This window comes from Aulonocara stuartgranti, assembly GCF_965226115.1.
Source record: "Aulonocara stuartgranti genome assembly, chromosome: 22".
In the NCBI taxonomy this organism is placed as follows: domain Eukaryota; kingdom Metazoa; phylum Chordata; class Actinopteri; order Cichliformes; family Cichlidae; genus Aulonocara; species Aulonocara stuartgranti.
The window spans coordinates 19012303-19036862 of NC_138957.1; the positions used below are offsets into that span (position 1 = coordinate 19012303).

General features: G+C 40.5%; 1 protein-coding gene across 3 annotated transcripts in view; it reads left to right on the forward strand.

Moving 5' to 3' along the window:
* LOC309698980 (uncharacterized protein) overlaps positions 1-18165 on the forward strand; it is a 57586-nt gene extending 39421 nt beyond the window's left edge. For 2 of the 3 annotated variants that reach the window (XM_082521755.1, XM_082521756.1), the window contains exons 23-48: positions 2079-2123; positions 2220-2276; positions 2775-2923; positions 6639-6740; positions 6832-6880; positions 6968-7048; positions 7255-7803; positions 8752-8888; positions 9327-9384; positions 9511-9647; positions 9978-10656; positions 10752-10879; positions 10981-11094; positions 11248-11305; positions 12096-12203; positions 12283-12372; positions 12452-12580; positions 12689-12760; positions 12871-13131; positions 13213-13296; positions 13383-13516; positions 13605-13730; positions 13829-13886; positions 13964-14062; positions 14153-14248; positions 16123-18165. In XM_082521755.1, coding sequence (XP_082377881.1) covers positions 2079-2123; positions 2220-2276; positions 2775-2923; positions 6639-6740; positions 6832-6880; positions 6968-7048; positions 7255-7803; positions 8752-8888; positions 9327-9384; positions 9511-9647; positions 9978-10656; positions 10752-10879; positions 10981-11094; positions 11248-11305; positions 12096-12203; positions 12283-12372; positions 12452-12580; positions 12689-12760; positions 12871-13131; positions 13213-13296; positions 13383-13516; positions 13605-13730; positions 13829-13886; positions 13964-14062; positions 14153-14248; positions 16123-17441 — 4919 coding nt within the window. In that variant the 3' untranslated portion in view covers positions 17442-18165. The remainder of the gene's footprint in view (positions 1-2078; positions 2124-2219; positions 2277-2774; positions 2924-6638; positions 6741-6831; positions 6881-6967; positions 7049-7254; positions 7804-8751; positions 8889-9326; positions 9385-9510; positions 9648-9977; positions 10657-10751; positions 10880-10980; positions 11095-11247; positions 11306-12095; positions 12204-12282; positions 12373-12451; positions 12581-12688; positions 12761-12870; positions 13132-13212; positions 13297-13382; positions 13517-13604; positions 13731-13828; positions 13887-13963; positions 14063-14152; positions 14249-16122) is intronic. The other variant, XM_082521757.1, reaches the window with a different exon arrangement.
* Positions 18166-24560: the final 6395 nt, after the last annotated feature.

A 24560-nucleotide genomic window follows, 5' to 3' on the forward strand; every position in this document is an offset into this window, starting at 1 on the left:
CAAGAAAATGGTGTGGGAATTAAATTAGGAAAGGCACAAAAGTATTCATGTGAGGTCTCAGTTATGTCGAAGTAAAAACCAAACTTCCAAAACATTTGTTCTCAGACTTGAAAAATGAGACGGCGTCGTTGTCGAGATCCAAGTTAGAGATAAAAGACTAAAGTAACGTTTATATGGTTTGAAGGTGCCGAAGAATGCAGTAGTACCAATGAAAAAGGTTTGGAACCACCAGCAGTCTTTTAAGACATGGCTGTCCAGCCAAACTGACTGCCTGCTGCACATTCTTTCAGTTATTCATTACTTATTCTGATGTTGTGTGATCCATGTGTTAAGAAGAACTTTGTTAGCTAAATGATTTGAGCAAGACCATATCTGTCAAACTGGGGGGGAAAAATGATTTGGGCTTGACCAAAAATAAGTACTCTGCTCTGAAAAACAACTCCTTATACGGAGATTACAAAACTTGTGTTTTAACCTAAGACTCAAGAAGGAGATTTTATGACTGAAAACATGATGAAAACTGTGCCAAATAAGACCTGAATATAATGGGGGCGACAAAGCAGGAGTGTTTATTTGTACACTGGGGTGGGCATGGAAGAGTTCATTTCTGTAAGAGACTTTTTTTTTTTTTTTTTTGGGTAAAAGACCACTTTTGCCAAAGCGCCCACTCAAAGTTTGCCACAAACTACCTGAATATTTCAGAGCATGAGAAGCAAAAAAAAAAAAACAGTATTTGGCCAAAGTGGGAAACGTGCATCAAGGATTGCTACAGATGTGCATAGCTTTGGCAGTTCTTAATGAAAACCTTTTCTGCTCATGATCTCGGCCTGAGCAGTTAAATGCTTCAGCAAAAAAAACTTGCCATAGAGAATCAGGCAAACCGAACAAAGGTGTGCCACATTTGGTAGATCGATGCTGCCAGATAAATTTTACTCAAGTATAAAGTGAATAAGTACTGAATAAATATGTAAATTTCACATTGGGTTTAAAATTTTGTAAATCATGCAAAATACACCAAACAGTTGTGGAGTATGAGTGTCCTTCCTACATAAGTATGCAATTCAATGCTTATAGAAAGAGGTGCTTTTAGCTCCTCCCTGGGAGTGGGGTGGATCCATATTTGATTTGGTATGCTGGGTACCCATCCTGACACAACCCTCCCATTTATCTGAGCTTGGCGCTCATGGCCCACACAGGCTGGGTTTGTTTGTATCTCTGCTCAGTCTCACCCTGGGGTGACCTTTCGTGCATAAGGCGACTGTGCTAACCACTACATGCTCACATTGCACTGTTGCTAGTGATTCATGGTTAACATCCTGTTTTTGGTCTGTGGTAACTTTGAGCAATACCCTTTTTTTTTTTTTTTTTTTTTTTTTTTATATTAACTGAGTTGCTAAGCTGTACTTGGCTATAGTGATTGAATAACAGGAAGAGACCAGAGATGCTGAGCAGTCCGTTCTAATATCAAAAATAGTGCACATGGTGTGTCTATTACAGCGGTCCCCAACCCCCGGGCCGGTCCGTGAGTCATTTGGGACCGGGCCGCGAGAGTTGAGACTGGGGTGTGAAATGTATGGTTTTCAGGGTTTTTATCGTTTTTTTGTTTGTTTTCTTAGCGTTATTTCGTTAACTCTGTTTTCCTGGGTCTTTTCACGTGTGTTATGAATAAGTCTTCTTTTTTCGGTACCGGTACTAGTTTTATTTTGTTGTATTTATCCACGACTCCTTAAAGGACGGTCCGTCAGGCACAAACCGGTCCGTGGCGCAAAAGGTTGGGGACCGCTGGTCTATTAGAAGCAAACAAGTGGGGGCTTTTGTGTACCCTGCTGCTGTGCCTGCACACTTTTATTTTTGTTTTATATTTGCCAGACATTCTGTGCTTGTTGATGAGGGAAATGTTAATACATTTTTTTTTAAATTTTTTTTTTTTTTAAAGATGAATCTGAAACTTGAACATGTAGAAATGTTTACGTGTTTGATAAAATTCTGTATGCACCCTGTAGTGAACATTGCTATTAGGGGGGGGGGGGGGATTAAAACAAAAAAACAAGATTTAAAAAATTTTGTTTTGACTGCAGTACTGGAGGGACTTGAACAACAGCACAAGGTCTTGAAGAATGAAGGTTAGTGATAAGTTGGTTTTGATTTTTGTTTTTTAAATTGAAACTTTTTTTTCTTTAAATAATGATTTTTGGTTGTTTTTGTTTATGCCTCTGCAGTTCCACCTTGTCAAACATATAGCAAACTCCAAGGAAATGAATCATTTCCTCTACTTGGTAAGTACTACTAGAATAAGACTGTCAAGGTCTCTATTAAAATATTCTTATTATGACTCAGAAGAGTGAATATCACCAATTCTGTATCCCACTGTAATGATGCTGGTTGAGTTGAGGAAGGAGATGATAAAGAGAGTAATACCAAGAAAGTCTGAGATATTTATTTCACACACAGGCTGACATCTCCCATTCTACAGTGCAACAAAAGATTTCCTCGCTCCCATCCATACTTATATTCATAGTGATCCGCACACGTGTTTGCCCTAAAGAGGGGATCTGATGGCGTCTGTCTCCCCCAAACATGCTGGCACTATAACAGAAACGGCTAAAAAAATAAAATAATTTGAGACTTGGGTTTGGTTAATGTTTTGTTTTTGTGCTTGGGTATTTTGTTCTGAAGCCCTTTGGGATGTTTATCTCTAAAGGTGCTATAGAAATAAATTTTTACTCAGATTGTAACTGCTGTTTTCATTCTTCCTTTTAATCTCTTCATTGCAGGCATCGAGTTCATCGTGATGTATGATTTATATGTCAAAGAACCCAATTCCCCAGAAGCACATTTTCTGTGTTTGCTCTGTGAGAGGAGGCTGTCAGAGCACGAATGCTACGACCATGCATTCAGCCGTGAACATGTGGCAAAATTCCTGGTGAATATCTTCTTTTTATTTTGAATATCCAAGTTCTCTTTTTTTGCAAAAATCCCAAGTAGATCAGCAGTTTCTGAAATACTCAGAACAGCCCATCTGGCAGTGGCACCAGTAACCAACTTTAATCACTTTCCTTCTCCATTCACATGCTCTGAACTTCAGCAGGCCCACTTACCCATGTCTGCATGCATCGATGCATGATACTGATTTGGATATTGGATACAAAGGAGTAAAGTGTGTACCGTGGAAGAGTGACTTGTATATTTTTGGTAAACTCTAAATTTAAACAGGAGGAACTTAGGACCCTGGGGGAAAGTATTGACTCCATGTCAACTTAATTTAATCACTTTAGGTTTTATTTCTATTTAATTTCTATTTAACACTTAAACAACTGCCAAAAAGACACCACTAACAGATAATTTATTTAAATAAGTGCAAGCAGCAGCAGCAGTTGTTTTTTTTTTTTTGTTTTTTTTTTTTTCTTTTTTCCCAGGTGAGTGTACAATAATCTTTAGTTTAATTTGTTAGCTACCAGGCATATTAGCCACAGTAACATTATCCTGTTAAGCTAGTCAGTAGTTATTAATTCAACAGATGGAAAGAACGTGATTATGTAATTATGGGACAGCTCTGTATTGAGTTACTGGTTTCAGTAAATTCAATAAAATTAGGGTAAAAGTAATTTTAATATTTTCTAAAAAAATTAATTCTGCATTACATTTATTTTTTAACTTGTAAACATTGTTTCCGCTGATAAAATGTCATTACTAAGTCAATCTTCAGAACAGGTGGTGGTCGCCACCCGCCCCACTTTTTTTTTGGGCTTTTGTTTTAAATGGCTTTAAAATGTGGACTATTTTAAAGTCATCCCAAAAATGTTTTGATGGTCAATCTCAGCAGAGTTTGAGATTTGGAAACCCCAAACTTTGAGGTAGAGAACTGATAATTTGTTTAAACTACACTTGTCAAAATTATCCCTAAATTATCCCTAATTTATTAAAAATCCCACAGGGTGGCAAAGGGGATTTTTTTTTTTTTCTTTTTTCAATACAAGTTCACTAAACTGAAAAGGCTAGACAAAAAGCACCTCCAAATTATTGAAGCTCTACCAAGGTCGCTGAATCAGTGACTCCCTAATGCTGGGCAGACACTGTGCGATTTTTGGCCCATTTTGAGCCGATTTTTCAGTTGTGCGACCGTTTTGGTGATCGGCCCGATTTTGGCCTTCATCGTGCATCCTGTAGTATACGTGGGGTAACGAGAAGCGATTAACACCTCACGACCAGCTCCCGTTCATCAACCGTCGTGAGCTCCTGCTCAAACTGTACGATTGACTCGCAGGGGTTAGAAGTTCATAGGTCACGTAGTGAGGGTGTCACTGCAGCTTCTCACACTGCTCACGCGCAAACATATAAAAGTCGGTGAAAAAGACGGAGTAGCACGGCAGTGCAGCGTGTGATCTGGACACAACCGATGGAGGCACTTTTAGAACTTTGGAAAGCTCATCCGAGCCCTTTCGATGTGGCCTCAAAAAATTATCACGGCCACAACAACCGTGAAAATAGTTGGATTTACAATGCTGCTCAATCACAGCTGCCTGATCAATGTTTTAAATTAGCAATTTAGCAAAGTTGATGGTGGTGGTGTGTGAGTGAAAGACAGAGGGAGAGCAAGCGACAGAATTTCTGTTATAACCTTCAGTTTATGGATGCACAGTTTGAGCACTCAGGTCGCATCAGAGCATCGGGCCGTATAGTGTGAGACCCTGCATCGTGACCTACGAACTTCTAACCCCTGCGAGTCAATCGTACAGTTTGAGCAGGAGCTGAATCGCACGACTGAAAAAAATCGCACAGTGTCTGCCCTGCATTACCCTGCCAGGAATTCAGAAATTCTAGTACTTTCCAGCTCTCCCTATATGGTTCCAGCTCTATCTCCTACGAGGCCCCTTGGCACTGTGTATCCCAAGCCAATTATCCCATCTGCCTGCTATCAGAGAAACTTGAGGGTGCATGTGGTCTCAATCTCTCACTTCAGTTAGAGCTGTATGTGGAGAACTCTTGGTACGATATTGGTACATACACTTACACACTATTCGTCTTACACCTATGTGTTGTGAGATAAATACATTTTTTATAGTGCACTCTCACTTTTCCAGTATGAATTATTTTTACTTTCATGATTTGCAGTAAATTAGAAGAAAATGATGACAGGAGGTACCAGAAGCAGTGTATTCTTCCTCCTGCATTTCTGTTCTCAAATCAAATCTGAGACTATTTCAAAATGTTTAAATAAAATGGTTTATAATGGGCTTTTTTTTTTTCTTCCTCCTTCTGTAACTGTTTAGTAAAACTAAAAAGGACTAATGCTGAGTCTTTCACTTAAAGAATCAGTCTTTGTAACAAAGTTTAGAAACTTTTATTAGCAAATGTTAGCTGAAGACTATGTAAAAGCTTGCAGCTTGGAGTCATATGAGCAACTGCAGGAAAAAGGAAGCTTGAGTGATGAAAGTTGGAAATGTTGTATCAGGTTTAATTCCTACTGTCTGAAGTGTCCAGTAAATGCAAATAATGTAGAGAAATGAATCTGTTAAGGTTCAAAATTGAGGAGGGAGAGTACAAACCACCCTTGGTCCAGAAGGTCTTGGTCAAACAATGATTTTTAATGAATACACACATGTGGGAAGACAACTCTGTACGCAGACAGCAAGTAGTCTTCGACTTCCTCAAAGCATACACAGATTTTTTTATAGCATCAGGGTTTGATTTACTGACGCCCCTTCATGCGTCACAGATACATTTTATACATAGATCAGATCAACACCACAATGACTTTTAACCCAGAAGATCATCTTCTATTTTCATGGCTGGTACTTTCCGTTCTTGTCTTAAAGTGAATTGTTCCTCTTTCTTGCCGAGACATGACTAATCTCTCCTCTAAATAAATCTAACTCGTGTGTGTGTGTGTGTGTGTGTGTGTGTGTGTGTGTGTGTGTGTGTGTGTGTGTGTGTGTGTTGACCTCACATGCTCTTTGTGTCACCTCTTCACCTACTAACTGTCTGTGTCTCGTCCTCAAATGCTCTTTCTCAATTCACCTGTTGCACTTCTGACCTTTCACCAGACCAGAGGCTCACTGAGACTATATGTATGTCTTCTACTAAATAAATGTTTTAACCAAGAACTTCTACTTAAAACCTTAATATAAAATGACCTGATATATAAGTGTTTTGTAAGCATGTATTGCAATTCCTTCTATGTTCTAGTTTTCCCTCAGCATGTATCACCTGAACAGTCACGTCAGTGAAGCTTAAGACCTTTAAAGAACCTGAACATCAACTCAAATAAGCACAGATATGCATTGTGTACACAATAGTTATAACTGCATCTGAAATGCAAAATTAACATCATCATAAACATCTTAAGGCCATCTTAAAGCTATCTGTTACATTGTTAAAGCCTCGTCTTAGCCTGCTGCTCAAAATAACTTCCTGCTTCTGCAAGCCTGTTTCCTGTCAGCCTGTGACTTTTAGCCTTTCTGAAAGACACACACTGTTCAACCCCTGAATGCAATATAAACTCCAGATTATATTATTAATGCAATGGTAATAATGATGATTATTTAACAATAGCAGTAAAATAATTTCCCTGCTCCACAAATCCCAGAGAACTGAACTGAAGACATGTCAATAAAGCTTGTGTTCATCTCTGTGCGTAGGACCGTTTCCACCCAGGCTCACTGGATTCCAGCGCTGATGCAGAGACATTACTGGACTTGGCAAAACAGGCAGCAACAATTCACAATAAATCTCACATACAGGTATTCTCTACTAGGTTGATAAAGATGGTTGATTTAATTTAAACTTTTGCTCTTTCCACACTTATGCTTTTGAATCGGTCTTCTCTCGAAGGTAATATATTTGCAGCGTCCCATTACGGAGCCATACTCCTACGTTATAGGTGAGTATTTATGTTGCAGTTAATGTTTTTTTTCAGTGGCATCTGCAGATACATTGGGTTGGACACTTTTCATGTGTTCTTTTCCAGCAACAAAAATCTTGGAACGTGTAAAGTGGAAAACTGAGAACAAAAAGCTTAAACCCCAAATAAAACTTCATAGAAAACTGGGTAAGTACACTAAAATGTTTTAAGAATCATATAGATGTTCAGTATTGTCCAAGCAGAAAATGTGCATGCGTGGCTCCCAGGGTGGCATTGCATTGTCTTTATTTGGAAAGCTGACTTGCTGTTTTTTGTTTACAGAATGGATGCCTAATATGACAACTGTACTCAGACTGACTTGTATATCCTTTTTTTTTTTTTTTTTGTCTCAGTTCCGAGGATAACTGTAAAAGACGAGCAACGCGTGAGAGGTGTCTGTCAGAAAAATGGCAGCACCAACACAGTCGGTGTAGAAGAAATCAAAAAAGAGCGTGACACACCGACACAAAGTGAAAATGACTCGGGGTTGAAAAGTGAAGCGGCTTCAGAAGTGATGAACAGTCCAGGTGAGGTGTGTCGGGCGATAAAGCAGGAGCCAGAAGAGGCTAAAATAAAAGGATCAGCTGGGGCGAAGCAAAGCTGCCACAATGCCAACAAAGATAATGGTGCAGACTCTGGGATAGAAGATGGCAGAAGTAGCAAAGATGTCCCAGCACAGCTGAAGAATTACAAAGAAATGGAAAGAAAGAGACAGCACAGTGTGTCTGAAACATCGCAAGAGGACTCGTGTCCTACTGAGTGTGTGGGGAGAGAAATGGGCCCTAAAAGACAGCGTCGGACCTCCAGAGAAGACTCGTGTGACAAAGCCCCAAAAATGTCTGATATTAGCATAAAGAAGGAGAACAATGAAGATGAAGCCTGCAAAGCGGCAATTGACAAAGGTTTGGAAGGTTTTACTGACCATCTTACTGTTTTTGTTTTGATATGTCAAGAGAGTTGGTTTTCTCCTCTGTCAGGGGTAGACATTTGTTCAAACACAAGTAAGAGAAATAAGACACTGCAGACCGACTCAGAGAGTATTAGAAACGTGCGCACGGGTGAATGACTCTGAGAAGACACACACCGAGTGCAGGCTCGGTTGCTTTATTTATAGTGAAAGTAAGTTACATAGTACTTCCTCTTTTAACAGAAAGGGGAGAGGTCAGGCATTATCTCAGCTTATCTGACCTTGCACACATACACTGAAAATAACAATGCAGAAGTATATCATGCTTATCTGACATCACACACTGAAGTAAGGAATGCATTATGTTCTCTTTAACAATAAGCTTGGTTATGTGAAAATATATGAACACACAAAATATAAGGCACACTTGATTATATTGTATTATAGAGATTTGGCTATATTGTATAATGTAGAAAATCTCTTGACATCCTCTTAGCTCTCAATAATGTGTAATAGATTTTTATTTATTTTAATAATTATGCCTTTACTTGTTTTTTGATTATAAGGAGAGCTAAGTATTTTTATCTAAAAATATTCTAAGAAGGGGAAAACATGGATGGTATTGTCCCGATTCTTTGATATTGGGAATAAGAACAAACCAACACTGGCTCCGATGAGTTCAATCAAACGATGATTTTATTAAGCACACGTGTGGGAAGATGTATACTGTAACATCAGCATAGATCTTTGCTAAAAAGCACACTTCTTCAAAATGGTTTTAATATGTCATTTGCATATGAGCGCATTTGCAAAGTGTATAAAATAACTACAACTACGCACTTGATAAAAATTTTAATAAGGTGGCACTAATGCAAGCCAAGTTAGCAATGAGATATTTTCTTTTAATTCCACAGTGTTAGTGGTAAACAAATGTGTCCCACAGGTTTTATCGCTCTGCTTAAATGCTGCTGTCCTCAGCATGAGCCGGTCTACCTCTGCGAGTCCTGCTCTTTGAAGGTCTCAGAGAAGGACATCGTCAGCCATCTGACTGGATTTGACCATCACAAGGTGCCACTGGTGGTGAGTACATGTTCAGTTTTAAGTTGGGCTTCTTTTTTTTATCTCAGTGCAATGCTCATATGTTATATTTGAGCATTGCACTCGGTGTCATATTTGACATCGAAGTTTCTAAGACTCGATTTAACAGAAGGATCTAAGAAGCTGATATGCTGCCTAATTTCTGAGATCATATGGTTGGGAGCAATAATTGAAGTTTCTCTAACTTTAATTGTGGCTTAGCTCTTCAAGAGGAAGGAAGAATATGTTTGACAGGCTAAAAATATTGTGTTCACTTGAACTGGAGAAAGGGGAACCAAAATAAAAGCTACTTGCGATTAGCATAAAAAAATATACAAGCTCAAGTTTGGTCTGAACCTTAAATATATTATATTTTCACACTAATATCCAAAATTAAAATCTTCATTTGGGGTACTAATTTTATTTCTGTTTTGACTGCAGGATGTTAATGTAAATGAAGAAGTTTACAGTAAGGTCTCAAAACAAAGCTTTCAGTCGGGTAAGGATGCACCTTGCTTTCTGTGTTTGGGTTGTTTTGTTGTTACTTCACCTTAGTGAAGCTAATTTGGAGAGACAGAACTACCAAAGTGCAGAATTTCCTCATTTTATCCCACTGTCATTACAGCCATAGAGACAGTCAAGGCATTTCAAACTCAGCAGGACATTGGGTCTACATTCCCTTCATCCTCAGCTCCTACCTGCGTAAAACCTGTGGACACTTCAGTCGACCAACATGATGACAATACAAAGGGCAGCGTGAAGGTAAGTGAAGTGTATTATGAATAGAGTTTATGCGTGATATTCATGTGAGATTTGCAATAATGGAAAATTCTGAAGTAAAGGCACAAACTAAAGAGATGAAGGAAAATGTATTCATGTTAGAGCTGACTGAGCTCTCCTTCCCGGCTCCATCCAAACCCTGTTTGCCTGCTAGCTGGTACACATAGGATCAGAGACTGACTTTTTAAACAGAGATACTTGCACAGATTCAAACAGATAACATTGGTACCAAACCTTACTGCATTGATGTGCGTGGTCGAAATCCACAACCTGAACACTACTGCTACTAAATGCCATTGTTTCATTGTGAAGGTGGTGAACATGGTGACTGATGCCGACCAAGAGGAGTCTGCGTTATTTAAAGGCACTGGAATAACTCAAGTCCTCCCTCAATCAACTGAAGAGGGCACAAAGAGTAACAAAGCCCCCAAGCCAGCTAACAAATCTGTCACTTGTTCAGTTACTCCCAGAAGTGGAGAAAACGTAAGTCTGTGTGTGTCAAATGCAAGTGGCACAAAAACCGCCTCCAAAGCCAGTATTACTCCAAACACAAAGTCAACTGCAGAATCTGCAGCAGTGTGCAGAACCGGAGCTCCATCGAGAGTGACGGCTACTTCTTCAAACAGAATACCTCCTCAGACTGAATCCACAGTGGTGCGAGAGGCTACTTGCAAAACTGCACCTTCCTCCAGAAGTGAAAAGTTTCCATCTCATCAGTTAAAAACAAAAGCCACCCCTCAAATGGCACCTGTGGCTAAAAAGCCCAGAACCTCAGTTAGACCTGAGAGTGTGGAGACTTCTGCAAAGACCGTACATGTGAAGAATTCAGTGGAGCCAAATGCATCACATTGTCATAAAAGTAACAAACCTGGCGCTCCTCATCAGGCCACGGGCACGTCTGTCAGGCCTGAACACAAGAAGCCACCCACAGAGCCACCCCAAACCTCCATGAGTAATAAGACAAAGCCAAGTGAAGGCCTTCCTAAAGTAGGCAAGTATTAAAGTTATTATTTCTGTTTGTAAAAAGTGAATTTCTTTCCACTATTTCATTTTTAACCAGAAGCCTGTGTTTTTGTTACTTTTTAGGCTTAAATGAGCTGATTGTGGTATCGTGTGAGGAGAAGCAGCAAGTCTACTGTAAGCTGTGTTCAGTGAAGCTAACCAGTTCCAGTGACTATCACCTGATCAGCTTAGACCACTGGAAAAAATATGTGGTGCGTGCTTTTAAGCGTCTATGCAGTGTAGCTTGTGAAGCAGTTCAGTAATATAGATGTTAATTGGATCTTGTTTGTTTTCTTTTTTTTCCCCTGATTAGAAAACGAAGTATCCTGATTGGACCGCAAAGCCATCAGAGATGGAGAGAAAACTGAATGAGATAGCGATCCCCTTGACCGAGGCTGAGAGGAGTCTCGGACCTCGCAAACCACAGGTCTACCAACAGACAATTTAAATCACAATTAACAGATTTTTTGCATTTTTAACATTATGTGTGGCAAAACGAATACACATGAGAGTACAACATTAAAGTGACAGCTCATAAGGTAAAGCTTTCAATTACAGTTGTTTATATTTATCCTGCTAGATTCTGAAAGTGAAGAAGGACGTGTATGAAAAGCTGGCTCATCTTCCAGAAGATGAAGGTAAAGAAAGATTGATTCATTTTTTCCTAAAATGGAGAACCCAGTCTCTTAATGCTTGAGACTGTAAACGTGGCACACAGCCCAGACCTTGTCTGGGGGGGAGGGGGAGACTTTACTGCTTGGTCAGAATGACTAAGCAAACATTCAGAGAATCTGAATTGAGTTGAGTTTGTGCCATGAAGAATTCACAGTTGGCAATCAGAATCAAACTACTTTATTAATCCCTGGGGAAACTGTGTCCAGTTGCTTCAACACAATAACAATGGTAAATGATACATTATATTACAAAGTTACTAAATAGATATTGTAGTGTGTACTTTCACTTTACATGGAGTTGTACAGAGAGATGGCCACAGGCAGGAGTAACTTGCTGTGTCATGCAGTGGTGCAGTTGGGTAATCAGTCTCTCACCAGATGTGTTCTTGTGACTGGCCAGCATGTTATAGAGTGAGTGGAAGGTGGTGTCAAGCATTGTCCTTATCTTGGACAACAACCGGTCCCCGACATCACCTCGAGTCCAGCTCACTCCCCAAAACGTTACTGCCTTTGCTGATCAGTTTATTGAATCTGTCGGCATCTGCAGCTGTCAACCTGCTGTCCTAGCATGTAAACGCATAGAGGATGGCCACAAAAGACACATTGTACAACAGACATTAAAAGATCTTAGCCGCCTCAGAAAGATGTACAGTAACTAATTAGCCATGTATCTGATGAGTGTACTGTATGTGTAGTTTATAGACAAAGAAGTCACAGATTTGAACTCTTTTCCTGTCCATCTTTTGATTCTCAGCTGTCAAATATGTGAAGTCAATGAATCAGAGAAGCTTGCGGCTCTCATCAACCTCCCCAGCTGATTCTGCCTCTGCCAGTCCATGCGACGTTTCAAGCTCAGATGATGGTAAATAAGACAGCTCCAAACAGGTCCTAGTTTATGGATACCAGCAGCTGATTTCAAAAATGCATTTATTGTCTCTTAGGGATAAATAAAATGTCAGAACTTTCTACTTACGAATGTCCAGCGGTGGAGAACAAAAACCAGCACCAGGCACTGTTGATCCAGAAAGAAGGTGAGACCCCAAATGCAAATGAATATATCTTTAAGAAAGGTTTTGAATATGATTTTTCTATTTGTTTCTGTTAACTCAGAAATGAGCTCGAACTCAAAAGTGGAGGCAGACCTGGCTGCATCGAAGCCAATCGGACACAGCTCGGAAGGTGAAGACATACAATCTGATGACATGATTCTGGACGAGCTTGAAGACGAGGAAACTGCAGGTAATGCATCCATGCTTGTCACTGGCTTTTTTTAAAAATTTTTATATAGAATCACACATAAAATAAATGTTTAAAGTTGAAGTAATAGATCTCTTCTACATAATTTAGAAATTGAGGATTTAGAGGAAGATGTAGAGATTCAGACTTGCACTGAAGTCATGTCTGAAATGCAGTGTCCTGGTAAATATAGAGCATTTTTACATATTCTGCTTCTGTAACATTTTATAGGTTCTCTTCTTGCTTTAACTCATTTTAGCATTAGTCATAATGTAGAAACTTTGTTTTGGCAGAGCTTCGTGGCGGCGCTAGAGACCACAGACCAAAGCAGCCGAAGAGTGAAGAATTTCAGGACAACTGGACATTGCCAGCATGCGCACAAAAACCTTTGACTGTCAAATTCAGCTGCTCAGAGCCACTCCCTGTAGCTGCTTCAGCTCATCCAGAAGGGCAGAACCAGCTGAGACCAAGGCAGAAGATGGACCACGTGTCTAGAGGCAATCCAGTATCAGAAGAGCACAGTGCATCACAGGCATTCTTAAGAACTCCAACAGGTTGGTGACGGTGGTGTTGATGGTGTTGTTTCACTTTATGATTGAAAGTAAAAACTCTGTATTGTGTCTGTGCTACCACAGAGGGAAGAAATCAGCGCTCTACTTCTGACAGCAATTTGTCCATCTTCTTGAATACAAAGGGACTGGATGCTGAACCAATTGTTGGTAGGTGTCTCCATCCTACACTGAAACTCCTTTCCACTCTCATTACTTTATCTCACTCTTTGTGCCCCCTGGTGTTTCTCCATCAGGTAAGGGTTATGTGTGGGAGTGCCGCGGGATTGCTTTGGAAACCCTTTTCTTATGCACGTGCTGCGAGAAGGCGCTCTCTCACCGCGACATCTGTCAGCACATGGTCAGCTCTGAGCACCAGCTCGAATACATGGTGTGTATTGTCCTAATAATGGTTTTTCAAATGTTTGAATAATAAGTGATCAGTATATGTTCCTACAATTTTAAAATATGTCTTTCAGCGGAAAGTATACCCTCAGTTTCTCCACAAGTTCTGGGATGAAGACCTGCCTTTAGACAAGAAACTGGAACTCTTAAAGAAAGTTTCCTGGAAGCTCTCAGAGCGGGAGCAAGATGAAAGTCCAAAGGTAGACTGTTAAGACCATATACTATAAAGATTGGCTCGATTCATCTGCTTTGACATCAGTGACAATAGTAATAATATTTTCCCCCTTTTTGTACACAGGTTACTACGCTGAGAAAGGAGTTGCATGAACGTGTTCAGACGGCTCCATTCAGTGAAGGTAACAATAAGATCAAGTTATAACTGTCCACACAGTTTAGGTGAAGTGAATACACAGTAACTGTGTTTGTTCTTCAGCTATAAAAATTTTGCAAAATATGCATACGGACAAATCAAGTAAACTGGGCCTGGCGCAGGACAACGATGAACGCAGGGTCTTGGTACCACAGCACAACAGTGAGTCCAAACGGCTAAATCGATGTTTCATCTTCTTTATGTTAACTGGAGGAGGAGTATGAAGTGTGACCTCTGCTTTCTGTTGCACAGGTCAGCGGTCTGATGAGCGGCCAGTTCCAAATGAGTCTCTTTCCACAGAAATGCAATCAGCTCATAGAGCTGAGCGATACCAGAGAAGTGACAATGGTGAGAGGGGTCGCTTTTCCAAAACTGAACTTCTTCCATAGGCTCAGGGGGAATTAATTATTTGATGCCCAGCTGAGTTTTTTACTTCTCTAATTTTTATGTAAGTTTTTTATTGATGGTGAGAGACTGAATGTCAACCAAACTTTCCAAAAAATTATATGACATAAAAGTTGCAGTTGATTTGCACGTCATTGAGTGAAATAAGTATTTGAAGAAATATAAAATGACCTTCAGTCACCCTCAGTCTGGAGCTCCATTCAAGATCTTGCCTTGTGGGGTGAGGATGATCATGAGAGAGGTGGTGGATCGGCCCAAAAGTAAACACTAGGAGGTTGTTGCCAAGAACATCACAGTGTAGCACGCTATTCTGTGATAGACTGACAAAGATCTCCTTGCTCAGGAAGATGCATGTGCAGGCCCATCTTAAGTTTGGCAGTGAACATCAGAGAAGACTTGGAAGAAAGTGCTGTGGACAGATGGAAATCAAAATTGCACTCTTTGGTAACTCGACCTGCTGTGTTTGGAGGAAGAGAAATATATGAACACCATCCTCATTGTCAAACTGGAGGTAGAAAAGATTGTTTTGGGCCAGTTCCTGGGTACAGGATGACCTCACTGCGTTGAGGGGCCAATAGTCAGGCCTGTGTACTGCCTAGACCTCAGATCTCAATCCTATTTTATAAAAAATAAAAAATACTAATAATAAAATAAAAGGGAGGTGAAGTGAAGTTTTGTTTCTTGGCTCCTGCTTGGCAACTCAAAAGCTTTATTTCAACTTTATTGTTTTAGTTTCTGTAAAGAGTGGTGGTCCAAACTCACTCTGGAGATTTCTGACCTGGGGGCCAACTACAAGAAACGTCTTACCACTGTTATTCAACAAGGGTTTCTACTACTAAGTCATTTGTTTGTGTGGTGATCAAATGCCTGTTTCACTCAATAGCACACACATCAATATGTAACTTTTATTTAAGGTGTTTTTATTGTTTTTTTGGTTGATATGCTGTCTCTCCATAAAATGAAACTGCCCTCAATATTAGCTAATATTTACTGGTATTTCTCTGTATGTGAACAAGCTTACAAATTCAATGGTAGTTGTAAATAATAATATTGTTCCCAACTACATAAAATTTGACTTGAGCTCAACGCAGAACCATGTATGAATTTCTTGTATATTTCTGTTCTGAGTTTTAAATTTGAACGTGCCAATATAAATTAGATTTTTGTGCTATTTAAAGTGGTTGATGGGACAACAACTTATCCTCTATTGAGTAACTAGTTTTAATTTGAGTTAGAGCAATACAAGCAACTATTGACAACAAAGCCTGCAATGTTGTTTTTGTGCTTCACCTATTGCAGTAATTTGAAGTGTAATGGTTTGAGTCAGGTGAGCTAACTCTGCATTTGGCTTTCTCTTGCATTAAGCTTCACAGTGTTAGATTGCTTTGGACAGGAGGGGAGAGGAGGCTCAAAATAAAAGTGAGGTGAAGCTTGCTAACCTGGCTCTGCATGTTTCCATTTTGCGTTCTATGCCACTGGCAGACATACCGTATATGTATATATTTAGTATTAGTATATTAGTGCTGTAATCTGATTGGTTTACCAACCTCACCTGTGCTGTGAACTGCATGAACAGTGACAGTTTAACCGTGTGTTTGCGAGTGTATGATGAAATCAGCCAAATTCAGCGTGGCATCTACATTATACTAATGTGTAATATACGTTTTTGAAATTAAGAAACTTCTCCATGGGTTTGGAGATGGAGACTATTCAAAGAGTGTGGAAAGAAAATTTTTTTTTAATTTTTTTATTTCTGCAGGCTCTAATTGTGTTGTGCTATTCTGTCCTTTTTTTTTTTTTTTTTTTCTTTTTTTCAGCTCAACTCACACAGGAGCCTCAGTTAGAGGCAACTCAAACGGTTGGTGACTTGGATGGGTTCAAAGAAAGAGGACTCCAGAGTCCTCTCAATGTGAGCGGCTCCAGCTCGAAGGATGATCCTGTTGCCTCACTGTTGCCCCATCCTGGCTCATGTCTCAGCCCTGAAGAGACCTGCTATAAGCCTCCTGTGCAACCAAAGCTCACGCCACCAGTCTCTGACTATCAGCAGCCTGCCCTCTGCTTGCATGTGAAACAGGAAGAGGCGCACTCAGAACCAGCATGCTCTTCGGCTGCTAATCCTACTATCAGCCAAACGCTGTCAGTGCCTCCCAGAGATCAGTGTCTCCCATCCAGGGAAAGGCCAGCTGATACTTTGCCATGCATAAATGATGTAGACTGGAGATTGGTTAGACACCTGATTGCTGTGGTGAGAGAATGTAGAATGAAAGCTCCTGTTACTGTTGATACTTTGGACTCCTGTGCTGCCGGTTCATCTGAAAGTGTGGAAAATAGGTTGAATTTGCATACAGTGACAAAAACTCCAACTTCCTCTGGCTCATTTAAAAGCATGCCTCTGACAGGAAACCCTGCTAATGCAGGCAGTGAGAACCAACGCTTCAGTCTGAGTGGAAGCTCAGAAGACACTTCATCTTCCCTGGACCATTTGATGACTGGAAATCCTTTTAAGGTTGAAGCTGCATCTGGTGCAAGGGCTACTACCGCCACTGTTGAGCCCAAAGACCCACAGCATCCACCAACTATTGCTGATCAAAGAGTCTTTGAACATTTCAGCCCTGTTTGCTATACAGACACCAGCCATAACCCAGGACAGATCCCACAGCCACATGCTGACTCAGAGGCTGACAGCTCTGGAGTTGACCAGTTGCCCATCAGTACCATTGTAACCGAGAGGCTGACGCAAAGGTTTATGGGACATTATACAGAACAGCCCCACACCGAGGTGAACAGCAGCCATCAGGGCAGTTTCCCTACAATTTCTGGAGACAACCCCACTGACTTTTTGGTGCCTTCAACCGGATACGAGTCACACAGCCAAATGCCTTATGTCGCAAGTTCACATCCAGGGTACGCACCGCCTCAGGCCGTATTAGGTTACACAACAGGAGAAAACCCTCAAGTTTATACTGGAGCTTTAAACCCAAGTGAAGGATACTCTGCAGCGGCAATCTACCCGGGAAATTTTTATCCACAGCTCGCCATCAGCCATTCAAGTTTGCAGTTATTTGGGCAATCTGCGGTGACTCCAGGATGGGTGAGCTTGGATATGTTGCACTACTACCCATCAGTGAGGAGATAAGTGACTGGTTTTTGGTTTTTCTACAAAAAAACATTTGCTGTTGTGCGTTTTGGCATTTGATTTTTCTCAAACTGTTTTTTGGGAGGGAGGGGGAATTAAAAAAAACAAAAAAAAAACAAAACATGCCATATTTAGTGAGTTTTATTCTTTCAAAGTAATGTTTAAATGGATAGTTTAACATGCATGTTTATTCCTTTCTTTTTTCCCCCTTTAAAAAAAAAGAAAAAAAAGAAAAGAATTCATTATCTTATGGTTGGGCACTAGCTATCGTTAGCATTTGGAAAGCCTGAGGTGCAAATTGACACATTCACTGCCTTTTTCTCAGTATTTCTGTGTTTTCACTTGCCCTCCTGTACAGCATATGTTCTGATCACATTTAAGAAGCTAGATTTAGCCTGTTAAAACTCTTTGTTTTGTGTGTTGTTTTTTTGCCCTGTGGTTCATTTTGAGTAAAGCGCACAGATTTTCTGTGCAAGTAGCAAAAAGTTATGTTTAAAACTGTTTATATTCAGTATGAAGAGTGTGACGAAATCTCATTTATTTGTAGCTTGTTTTTAATCTGATAATAGCAGTTTTATATATATTTGTGGGTTTTTGTTTTGTTGGCTGATTTTTGATTTAAAAAAACAAAAAGAAACTTGATGTTTGATTTTTGACCAGTTAATAATAGATTTTGTTTGTCTGATGAATAAAAGGGAGGTAAACTTCCTCTTAAACAAAAGTATTTTTATGGGGTCTGAGATGAAGTGTTTTGCTGTGTGCTTGCCTTTACACTAAAGGGAGATCTGTGTATGATTGGGCACAAACTTTAAGGGGAAGGGAGAGAGACAATTCTCTATTTTAATAAGCTTGAAACTTGCCCTTTTTTTTATTTTATGGAGTTTATAGTGAGTCCTGGATCAGATGACTGTGAATCCTCCCAGTCATGCTGCACTAGGTCTAGCCTGCTTATCTGCATGTCTCCCAGATTGCAAGGTTTCTTCTTCACTCACTTTTTAAAAACACTGCATTTACTCATTAGTTGTTATTAACCTATCTTCTCCACGGTGTGTCTTTGTCCAGTCTCCCTTCCTGAACCTGGGTCTGCCAAAGGTTTCCTCCTGTTGAGAGGGAGGTTGTCCTTCCTGCTTTTGCCATAGCAATTGCTCATAGGGGGCCATTTGAGATATTTTCCCAGTGTTATTGTAGGGTCTTTACAATATAAGCCTTGAGGTAACTCTTGTGATTTGGTGGATATAAATAAAATTGAACAGAACTTATGAATGGTTACAACTGCAGGCATAAAAAATATATCTATATATTAATCTCATATAGAAGAGCAACATTTTATTTACACTGAAATAATGAATTAACAAGTTGCCAGGTAACAGATGAGGACCCAGATTAATGGAAGGACACAACTATTGTTGGTTTCTTCACAGCCATCTATAGGTCAAGGGTCCAAAAATAGGGGGGGGGGGGGAAGGTGGCAGATCTCTGGGAGAAAACTCCTTGTTGGGACATAAAGGTCAGAAGTGGATGCAAACAGTAACTTGCATAAGGTATGCAGAAGAGCATCTCTGAAGGCACACTGAAGATTTGAAACCGATGCGCTGCAGAAGCTCTCACTGGATGTATGCCTGTCGCCTCAGAACAGGAAACTGATGCCATTGTAACCACAGTGTACCGATCTTGTAACAAAGCTGTTGCTCCCTTTGCTCTATTGCCCTGCTGATTATGAAAGAACACCGCAGTGTTATTTTGTTCTGTCTCTATATTAACAGCGTTTGCGCCTAATGAGTATGTCAGGAAGTACGCATTCTGTATCTGAGGTAGAGCAGGCAGGTTTTTGACTGGTGATGTTATGTGTACCCACAGACGTTGACATAGATCGTTTAAACTGTGTAGGGACTTGTGAAAAGACGCCGTGTTTTCCTGGAAAATGTGCAAACGCCAGATATTAAAACTTTACACCAAATGACAGGTTGGAAACGTTAGGGGAACATACACTGTTTAAAAAAATAAATATTTAAAAAACTTCATATGGGTTATGATTTTGGTTCTGATGTGCAATGTAAATGTTCCCTTTATTTATTTATTTATTTAAATTTTTTAGCAGCATCGTTGGAGGGCAGAAAAGCATAAATGTGTTTAGCTGTGTCTGCAGAGTAGAGCGCATCAAAGCACTTTGAGACCATTCTGAAACAGCATTTTCTCTCTGCTACAGTAACAGTAAAGCTAACGCTGTAGATGATGACCCAGAATGTGGAATTAACCTGAAGGTTGAATTTCTTTCTTGTGCAATCTTTAAGAAGATGAACATGACCTTGACAACTGTGCTTAATACATTCAGGTTTATCCACTTGTCCCCCTGTGCTTTTGTTTATATTGAAAATGAGATATTTCTCAGTGTGGTAGGAATATAAGCGTGGGAAAGAGGAAAGGAGAGCATGTCTGAGGCAAATTGGGAGGGTTTTCATCAGCTTGTGACCGGCCTCCCACACATGTGAGGTATTTGTTGGAACTTTCAGGCCAAGCAAGGCCAGACCTTGGAGAACTTCACAGCAACTACTTCCTCATAAATCATGCACAGTTGTAGCAACTTGACAAAAAAACCCTGCTACCTGTCTGTTATGATATCAAAGCTGATTTTTCCCCTTATGTCTCACTGTGCATGATGCTGTGTGTTGCATAAATATAACCTCTGTGACCTTTGGACTTCAGTTTAAAACATTATGTGTCAAAACCATAATCATTATTCATTCAGGAATCATCAGTTAATCCATGTGTTTCAAGGAGCTTTATTGTCCTTCGCATCACATGTTAACATGAGGTGGAATGAAATTATGTACACATGGTCCCAGAGTGAAAAGAAACAAAATAATGAAGAAACAGAATTTATTTATTTATTTATTTTAAGTAATAAATGAATAGTTGGGGTTTTTAATTTTATTTTTGTTTTGTTTTTTTGTTTTTGCTTTTTAACAAACAGGAATGACAAGTCATAAAACAATACAAGAAATAATACTATAAGTAGAGTGCAGCAACCTGAGTACCAGTATGGAGTATGGGTATCGAGTGTAGGTATAAATATACAGGGAGTGCAGAATTATTAGGCAAATGAGTATTTTGTCCACATCATCCTCTTCATGCATGTTGTCTTACTCCAAGCTGTATAGGCTCGAAAGCCTACTACCAATTAAGCATATTAGATGATGTGCATCTCTGTAATGAGAAGGGGTGTGGTCTAATGACATCAACACCCTAGATCAGGTGTGCATAATTATTAGGCAACGTCCTTTCCTTTGGCAAAATGGGTCAAAAGAAGGACTTGACAGGTTCAGAAAAGTCAAACATAGTGAGATATCTTGCAGAGGGATGCAGCAGTCTCAAAATTGCAAAGCTTCTGAAGCGTGATCATCGAACAATCAAGCGTTTCATTCAAAATAGTCAACAGGGTCGCAAGAAGCGCGTGGAAAAACCAAGGCGCAAAATAACTGCCCATGAACTGAGAAAAGTCAAGCGTGCAGCTGCCAAGATGCCACTTGCCACCAGTTTGGCCATATTTCAGAGCTGCAACATCACTGGAGTGCCCAAAAGCACAAGGTGTGCAATACTCAGAGACATGGCCAAGGTAAGAAAGGCTGAAAGACGACCACCACTGAACAAGACACACAAGCTGAAACGTCAAGACTGGGCCAAGAAATATCTCACGACTGATTTTTCTAAGGTTTTATGGACTGATGAAATGAGAGTGAGTCTTGATGGGCCAGATGGATGGGCCCGTGGCTGGATTGGTAAAGGGCAGAGAGCTCCAGTCCGACTCAGACGCCAGCAAGGTGGAGGTGGAGTACTGGTTTGGGCTGGTATCATCAAAGATGAGCTTGTGGGGCCTTTTCGGGTTGAGGATGGAGTCAAGCTCAACTCCCAGTCCTACTGCCAGTTTCTGGAAGACACCTTCTTCAAGCAGTGGTACAGGAAGAAGTCTGCATCCTTCAAGAAAAACATGATTTTCATGCAGGACAATGCTCCATCACACGCGTCCAAGTACTCCACAGCGTGGCTGGCAAGAAAGGGTATAAAAGAAGAAAAACTAATGACATGGCCACCTTGTTCACCTGATCTGAACCCCATTGAGAACCTGTGGTCCATCATCAAATGTGAGATTTACAAGGAGGGAAAACAGTACACCTCTCTGAACAGTGTCTGGGAGGCTGTGGTTGCTGCTGCACGCAATGTTGATGGTGAACAGATCAAAACACTGACAGAATTCATGGATGGCAGGCTTTTGAGTGTCCTTGCAAAGAAAGGTGGCTATATTGGTCGCTGATTTGTTTTTGTTTTGTTTTTGAATGTCAGAAATGTATATTTGTGAATGTGGAGATGTTATATTGGTTTCACTGGTAAAAATAAATAATTGAAATGGGTATATATTTGTTTTTTGTTAAGTTGCCTAATAATTATGCACAGTAATAGTCACCTGCACACACAGATATCCCCCTAAAATAGCTAAAACTAAAAACAAACTAAAAACTACTTCCAAAAACATTCAGCTTTGATATTAATGAGTTTTTTGGGTTCATTGAGAACATGGTTGTTGTTCAATAATAAAATTATTCCTCAAAAATATAACTTGCCTAATAATTCTGCACTCCCTGTAGGTGTAAATAAATACTTTAGCAGCAAAGGGCATGGTGACCAGCACTGATAAAATGACAGTGTCAGTAGTGATTAAGGTGCTACAATAGCAGTTCTTGTCCATTTATGTATTGAGAAAGTCTCACAGCTTCTGGAATGAAGCTGTTTCTCAGTCTGGTGGTTTTGCACTTGATGCTCCTCAGCCTCCTGCCAGAGTGGAGCGGACAAAGAGTGTGTGTGCTGGGAGAGTGGGGTCCTCATGATACAGGTGGCCATCTTCCTGCCTCTGGAGGTGTATATGTCTGTGACGGTTGGGAGGCTGCCTCCGACAACTCTCTGTGCAGCCTTCATCACCCTCTGTAGAGCTTTCCTCTCTGCCACAGTGCCGTTTCCGTGCCACATATTGATGCCAGAGCACAGAACACTCTCCACCGCACATCTGTGAAATGAGATGAGGACTGAGCTCTCCATTCCCACACGCTTCCACTTCCTCAGGAAGTAGAGCCTCTGGTGAGACTTCCTTATCAGGCTGGAAGTGTTGTTTTTCCTGCACCAATCCTTTAAGTGTTCCACCTACTTCCTGTAGCCAGTCTCATCATTGTCTGCAAACTTTACAATATGACAGCCTGGGTGGTTGGGTGAGCAGTCATATGTAAGCAGCGTGAACAGGAGGGGGCTTGGCACACAGCCCTGAGGCTAGCCAGTGTTGAGGACTATGGAAGATGAGGAGACGTTGTGGATCCTCACAGACTGCGGTCTGTTGGTCAGGAAGTCCAGAACCCAGTTACAAAGAGAGCTCAGTCCCAGGGTCAGCCATTTATGTTTTTGATTTTACATCATTTACACTAAAAATAAATAAATTCTGGAGTCTTTAAAATGATATATACAAAACACAGACTGATATGTTTTTTACCACCTTTATACTCCATTTGAGAACTCAAATCACTCCCTACTGTAAGTCTTATTCAACGCGGACACCCATCGGAGCGACTTAGTATCTCAATATATTAATAGGTACGACTCATCAATATAGTAAACGTGAGTATCTGCCAGAGAAATATTCTCGGTGTGCTGTGTTTTAATCAACAGAGTTTTCATGGCCACATTTTGAATTCAGTGGAAGGTGGACGGTGCCTGTGCTCCTCTGATGGACGATGCTTTGACTCGGGAGTGAGATAGTGGAGTCTTACAGGTCACCTTTTTACCACTGATAGTGGTAAAAAGGTGCCTGGAAAGCAGTTTTTTTTCATAGCTGAACTCCAACAAGGGACGAGATCAGGATTTTCATTTTATAGAAATTAGGCTGAGTAGTTCACTCGCCATAAAAACGAGAGCAAAACTGTATGTGTGTGCTGTTGGGGAAATGAACAGTTTTCCACAGGCAAGGTTAGAAATGCAGTTCTTTAGTTACATAGTATCATAGTACATATAGAGTCATAGTATCTTTATTGTTTACAAGCATGGACAGAAACTTGTACAGTATCCCTTATATCACAAATCAGAATAGGATTACATTTGTATCGCATTTCTTACCATTCCTCAGGCTGTCCTTAGACTGGTACCAGCTGGCCTAAACAGCCTCCCTCATGTTTGTTGAAACCTTTTTGCTTTGTCTCCGCAGCATTTGTGGAAGACACAAGGTCATTCTTCTCATGAGATAACACTAAAGTCTGTGCAAGGCCCCTTCTGGCTTTGTTTTCAAAGAAATGTTAGCACAGAGGCGATTCTAGGATCAGAGCTTTGAGGGTGCTGAGAACCCAGAGAGCTGCCCAGCCATGCAAGATCATCTTTACTCATCACGATGAGACTTCTTCCCTGTCAGTCCCTGCATCCTTAAATGTCTCCAGTCGTCCCGAGTTCTCTCTGACTGTCTCCTAGGTGCATTTAAACCCCTCCTACTCAATGTCCTCGTCGTCTGTTGTCTTTGTGTCTGTTATCAGTCATCATAATTTTACCATCTCTGTGCAAGTCTGCAATTTTTTTTTAAATTAAATCATAAGATTCTTAAATTCATCAAGTCTCTCTGTGCCTGGGTCCTCGTCACAAAACATCACATCGCTGTTTTGTGCATTTTAACACAATTTCAATCAATCAAAGCTTTATTCGTCACATGCAGGTTGCCCTGCAGTGAAATGGGACCCCCCCCCCCCCGACCTTACACATATAGCACAAACATTACATGGGGATACAGGTCGGAGATTGGTAGAATCAGAGAAAAAAAAACATTGAAATGTACACTACAATGGGGAAAGTACAAGAGGGAAAAAAGAGACCCCTACTCATGCTATGCTTCCATGGTAGGACAGCATGAGAACAGGAAACAAAAAAACTCCTCTGCACAAAAAAGCACATAAATGTCCACAGCACAACATTGTGAAGACATGACAAGCCACAGGGGTGGGTGGGGGGTGAGGAGTAATCCGAAGCGAACACAGCAGCCGCCCTGCACAGCGCTACCATTCCAGCGCGGCACACAGACCCGCCGTGTTCCCTCGCAGGAAA